The 5970-nt window shown below is 49.6% G+C and overlaps 1 protein-coding gene across 1 annotated transcript; it reads right to left on the minus strand.

The window, feature by feature from the left end:
• Positions 1–4519: 4519 nt before the first annotated feature.
• Positions 4520–5770, minus strand: LOC102561030 (interferon-inducible GTPase 5). The gene is given in 1 exon segment (XM_019487172.2): positions 4520–5770. A coding segment is annotated over 1 exon segment (1251 nt).
• Positions 5771–5970: the final 200 nt, after the last annotated feature.

Raw genomic sequence — 5970 nt, forward strand, 5'->3', positions numbered from 1 at the left:
ACTTTCTGTAACTAATTTGCAACCATTAGCTTCTGCTTTAGTGACTTGGATCTCTAAGTACATTCATAGGGGATGGAGTGAATTAGTCCTGTGAGTGTATTGTGAAAAGAAAACCAGCAACGCTTAGCTATCACTAGAAATTAGAAAAGCTCTTTGTAGAAGAAAGAGAGCTTAGATCATTTAAAAAAACCAAACAAACCAAACAGTAAATATTGTACAGGTTTGATGGAAATAAAGACTGCTTAAAATTCATTACCACTGGTTTTCATGTGTGCTTCCTTGGTTCACTTTCCCTGGAGGGTAGCAGAGTTGGAGCATCTTGTACAGATGGAATTAGCTTATGTTACTAGAAGGTTTCTCTCATCCCCTTCCTCTCTGACTGTGGCCACAGCTGGACCTTTACACTCTCCTGAGCCCTGGACACGCTTTGGGCCACCTGAGAACTCCAGGCCCTGTTGTGGTAGGCTCCAGCTTTCAGCCTGCCTCTGGGCCCTGTCCCCATTAAGAGGCCAGTGAGAGTATCTGTTCCTTGGGCCATCTTCTATCCTGGACCCTCCTACCCTTCAGATAGCTCTGGCTGGGCTGTCTTCACCGTCTACCCTAGTGCATTTCTCAGACGAACATGTGGCCTGCATTTGGAAGGCAGACAGACCAGGGACTTGCAGCCTAGAACCCACCACTCTACTAACACTTCTTGGCTCAGCGCCATTCTTGGAGAGGTCCAAGGCCTCTGAAACCCCTAACAGTTGATCGAGGGTGGTAGAACGGTGAAGCAGAGCACCTTTGGTACTTACCACTTTAAGAGCTCAGAGCAGCCCGCAGCTGCAGGCCACCCCTGATAGGCAGTCATGTGGCCACAGGAGGGCCAAGTGATCGGAGGAGAGGACTGAGTGGCTGCCATTTTAGCTCAGGGCTGAGCCAGCAGCTGTTGCAAGCAGCCAGGGAAAGAACACCACCCAGAACATCTTGGAGGTAAAGGCAGGAGCTATGAAGCTGGCAGGAGGCTCCTGGTCCTGGGTATGACTTGAAACTACAACCTGCTAGGGAAAGATAGCTTGGTAGGACTGCTTGTGGCAGGGTATTTCCCCAGGAATGCCAAGCCAGTTGCCTCCCCAGTGAAAAGTGGGCAGGGGTGCCTTATAACCCCAGCTCCCACTACCCAGTGGGTAATTTTAGATCAGGAACAGGCAGCCGGGGTCTGGCATGTCTGCACAACTGAGCCCATGGGGTATATGACCACCAAGCCCCAGTGAGGGGGCAGGAGTTAACCCAGGTGAGCGGGAAGAAAGGGACCTCAGTGAAGGGCAGAAGGGCATATGGAGACTTGCACAGAGTAGGGTGCACAGTAGAGCCTGAAGGGCTGTGCGTTAGGTTGTACAGTGGGGTCTGCACAGGTGGGCCTGAAGGGCTGCACCAGGGGTGTGTAGAGTAGGGTTGCTTGCACAACTTGAAGGGCTGCATAGGGACTAGCCCCCACAAGAGTGAAAACTTGGATGAGTTACCTGGTGAAGGGCTAGGGGAAGAGTTCAGCCCAGTGTGAGTCATAAGGTAGATGCCATGTAGAGTAGGGCTGCTCAGGTGACCCGAAGGGCTATTTGTGGCCCGGCCAGAGTGCGAGTAGGTAAGCCTGATGGCCTAAGTGGGCTTCTCATGGAGCAGGGAGGGTTGCAAGTGGCCCAGGGAAGGGCAGTATGAATGTGGCCCAGTGGGAGTGGACAGGATGAAAGAGACCCTGTGAGAGGGGGCAATATGTATGGAACCCAGTGAAGGGCAGAATGCGAGAGGCCTAGCATGAGTTTTGTGCAGCCTCAAGCCAAAGTTATGAAAGACTTATGATTCCCTCTGTGAGGGATGGGACATGGTATTAAGGAAGGTTGGAGCTGTGTGTATTACCCCAGGCATTGGGGCTTTGAACGGGCAGCCTCCCGCACCTTGCATTCAGTTTATTAAGCAGCAAGTCATGGCAAGTGAGGCAAGGCAGACTACCCTAGACAGAAGGGCAAGCTGATGTTGAGATCTGGCCCCAACATTTCCCCCTGTCACAGATGGGTTGTTGGAGGGGTCATAATCCCCTGTATGTGATGGGTCATGCCTGTGCCTTGTGATCTAGTTTGAGCCATGCAGCCCAAATGGTGGGAATCAGGGCCTGATGTGCCATGGGCCACGTGAGGGGTGATGACAGGCACCATGTGATGGGGATGGGGGATTCTGGGACCAACAGGGTGGTCAAAGTGTCCACCAAGATGGCAGTCTGGGGGCCTGATAGGCTATGGTCTACATTGGGCTATGCAGCATTAGGGACAGGCTTTGGGGCCAGGCAACATAAATTGTGGGATTCGGGGCCTGATGAGCAGCCCCTCTGATGTCACAGACAACATGGGAGGCGTTGTCATGCACCATGTGAGGTGAGGCATGGAATTCTGGGACCAATGTGGTGCTCAAAGTGGCCATCAAAATGTTGGCCTGGGGGGCAGGGATCTTAATGTCAAGTTCCATGAGACCAGTAGACAGGAGGAGGGTTTCCGGTGGCACAGACCATTTGAGAAGGGCAAGAGGTGAGAAGATGGTGTCCTGGAGAGCGGGGATACTAATGTCCAAAGGAATGTGATGGCACATCAAGGGTGGTATTTCTGCTATCACGCACAGTATAAGTGGAAGGGGCCGGACTTCTGGCTCCGAGATGTCATGAGCTGCCCTCTATATACCACTGGCCATGTGCAGCATGGAGCATTGGTGTGGGGAGCTGGGTTCATGTAGCCTATGGTGCGCTGCTGGGGGCAAGTAGCCCCCATGGTGCATAGCCTGGCAATGACAGAAACAGGTTACCCAGAGAAGTGGTGGAGTCTCCACCCTTAGAGGTTCTAAAGACCCAGCTAAACGGAGCCTTAGCTGGCATGACCTAGTTAGGGTTGGTCCTGCTTCAAGCGTGGGGTTTGACTAGATGTGATCTCCTGAAGTCCCATCCAGCCATCATTGTGTATGAGTCCTATGATTCAGTATGAGTCTGTTGTATTAATAAATTTGAAGCCAAGAGCAGCACACACACAGGTTGCTGAGCTGTGGGAGATATGGATTCTCTGGGTTTTGAAAAACAAAGCCTAGGGAGAGATGCATATGACTCTAGGAGCCAGGGGCTGCAACTTCTGGTCCCTCACATAAGTCTTTCTTCAGGACACAAACAGCAACAGATTAGCCCATCAAGTATTTATTAGAAAAGGCAGGTGTGATGCATCATAGATGGGGGGTAAATGTGCAGAGTCCTAGGAACAAGGTAGGGAGAGAAATGCAGGGATGCACATGTTCAGTGTGAGAAGCAGCTCAGATGGCATTGTGCAGCCTTTAGCCAGGCCTGAATACTGCCTTTGTGAGACTTGGGGACTTGAAAGCTGCCGCTGTTTATCATCTTCCTCCTGTGGGGTGGACTGCCCTGGCTTTGTCAGGATCTAACATCCCTCTATCCACAGTGAGGACTTCAGCAGCCTGAACAGCTTGTGGGTCTGCAGAGATGGAAAAGAGTGGTTGGGACACATGATCTGGGCATTGTGAAACATCAATATCCCACACGTGTCCCTCAAGGAGCAGCTCCTGAGCGTTTGTGGATCTCAGGCTGGTCTACTGGGTGGGCTTCCCAAGGTCATGTCTGCTGAAGCTGCAGTGACTGAATAGCTGCTGAACAGATTGTCTTAGGAAGCACATGCAAAGGCCAGATCTAGGCACACATGCAGCTGCCAGTGGGATGTAGCTCTGGGCCAATGGAAGAGAGGAAGATAAAGGTGTTCAGTGAACAGCCGCAGCTCGGGTCACAGTTCTGATCTCGGGGGTCACTTCAGTTGAATTCTGCAATGGGGGCAATGGCCGGGGACCTGCAGACCTGGGATGTCCAGTTCCAGTGCACCCTTGGGTTCACTGTGTCCAGGGGAGTCAAGTGTCTTGGCATGGGGGTCTCTTCCTTCCAGGCATCCAGGCGTGGCAGAAAAATACTATTTCTTCTTGCTGGCCAGAGTTCCTCACTGCCTCTCACTTAGGGAACAGTGTGCAGAGTTTTCTCATCTTCATCTCATGAGATCCATGTTCAACTTGTGCTTTTCTGACATTTGTAAATGCTGTAAGAATGCAAGTAAAAGCAAGGGGGAAATGATGAATAATGAAACCAGGTGGCTGTTGTGGTGGCTGATGCTGTTTGATGGGAGCACACTGAGTACATTCAGGCTGCTGCACTAGCCACTCTGGACTGGAGAGTGATAAGAGTTTCCTTAGCACCCCTTGCACAATAGAAGATGTTGTTTTGGGAGCTTCAGACCTGTTCCTCTTTTCTTTTTTTAACTTCAGGAAAATGTCCTGGATCAAATGAAAAAGCCACACTATTGAATCTCTCTCCTCTTCACTTCTGCATTCTGAGTTTTAGCTTTCTAATGTTTCCTCTGTTTTTTTGTTTTTGATTTTGCTGAGTCCCTTTGGAAGGGTCTGTCCCAGCTGAGCTGGGTTGAAACATTCGTTTCCTCTGGTCATTCTGGGATCATCATTTCTGTTCTTCAGACTTTTGTTCAGGAGAAAGAGCTTTGTTGAGAACTCTCTGGGCATCCTGTGCAGCCTCATTCAGAAAGCGCTTCAGCATGTTGCGTGTGGTTACAAATGAAACCCCTCCAGAAAGCAGAGAACCAATAATTGGAATGCGATTCAAAACCAGTTCCGACACCATCACCGGAGCACATGCACACTTTCCCAGTAGGCTAATTACGTATTCTTTGTTTATCGATTTGACCATTGGAACTACTTTTATCTCTGACTTCAGGTCTTCAACAGGCTTTCCAACCTGCTGAGCAAGCCTGCAGAGGGCTTTCTGATCCAATCCAAAAGCCTTGCAGTAATTTTTCATGGTTATCACTAGCCTGGTTATGTCAACAACAAGAGAGACAGCTATGCCAGTAAAACTGGAAATAGCCCCAGACACCAGGGCCACTTTCCATATTTGATTCTCCAGTTCAGCCCTCTTCTTTTCCAGGATCTGTTCTGAGATATTGGGCAGGGCAAGAATGAAGACTTGTCTCTTGTGAGCATCCAGCTCTTCTTCAAGTGTCTGCATAAGCAGCTGGAAATCATACTTGGACAGTTTCCAGCTGGAGAGCAGGAAAACCTTGGGGGGAGCCTCACTCTTACCTTCGTTCACTTTTTCTAGGTTCGTAAAGCAGTCCTCCCGGATCTTGTTCAGGATCTCCTTCTCGCTGTAGGTTTTCGGCCGGCGGGTCTCAGCTGCATACAAGTCAGCATCGACTTTGGAACGCACATAGTAAAACTTTTTCCCCATCTTCTGAATTTCTTTGGCAAGTTGGCTGTGGTGGTGAAAGAAGCGGTTAGCAGTAAGGATGATGAAGAAGTCATATCTCTGGAAATTCACCTGCTTGAGGTATTCCTCGGGTTTAAATTTCTCCGTCCCAATGCCTGGCAGGTCCCATATTGTTACATTTGGGAGTCCAGGGTATCTATAAGGATTTGAGTCCTGTGTTGTTTCCACTTCCCCAGTGGGAGCAGCATCTTTGTCTTCATCCCCTAGCCCCCGCATGGCATTGACAAAGGATGATTTTCCAGAGCCCGACTCTCAAGTAATAGCAATTTGGAGTGAGATTTTCTCTGTTGTCTCCAGCTCCTCCTGCAATTTCTTTGCTACAGCTGGCAGGTTTCCTGCATCAAAAGTATTTTCCATGTCTTCTATTTCATCCGGGGAGAACTTACTGAATTCTTTGTCATTGTCAGGCAGGTCTTTAGCAGCCATGACAGCCCGTGTGAATTGGCTTGTGCTGAAAGCTCTAGAAAGAAAGAAAAAGAAACATTTGTGTGACTTAGAACAGCTATTCATGTGGCAGTCTGTGATTTGTAGAGGTTAGATTTAATGACATCACTGGCAGCTGAACAGAATGCATGGTACATTCAGAGAGGAACTTGGGAAAGTTGGTACAGACCTGCCTGCTCTGC

Source organism: Alligator mississippiensis, chromosome 15 (assembly GCF_030867095.1).
Source record: "Alligator mississippiensis isolate rAllMis1 chromosome 15, rAllMis1, whole genome shotgun sequence".
Classification (NCBI taxonomy): domain Eukaryota; kingdom Metazoa; phylum Chordata; order Crocodylia; family Alligatoridae; genus Alligator; species Alligator mississippiensis.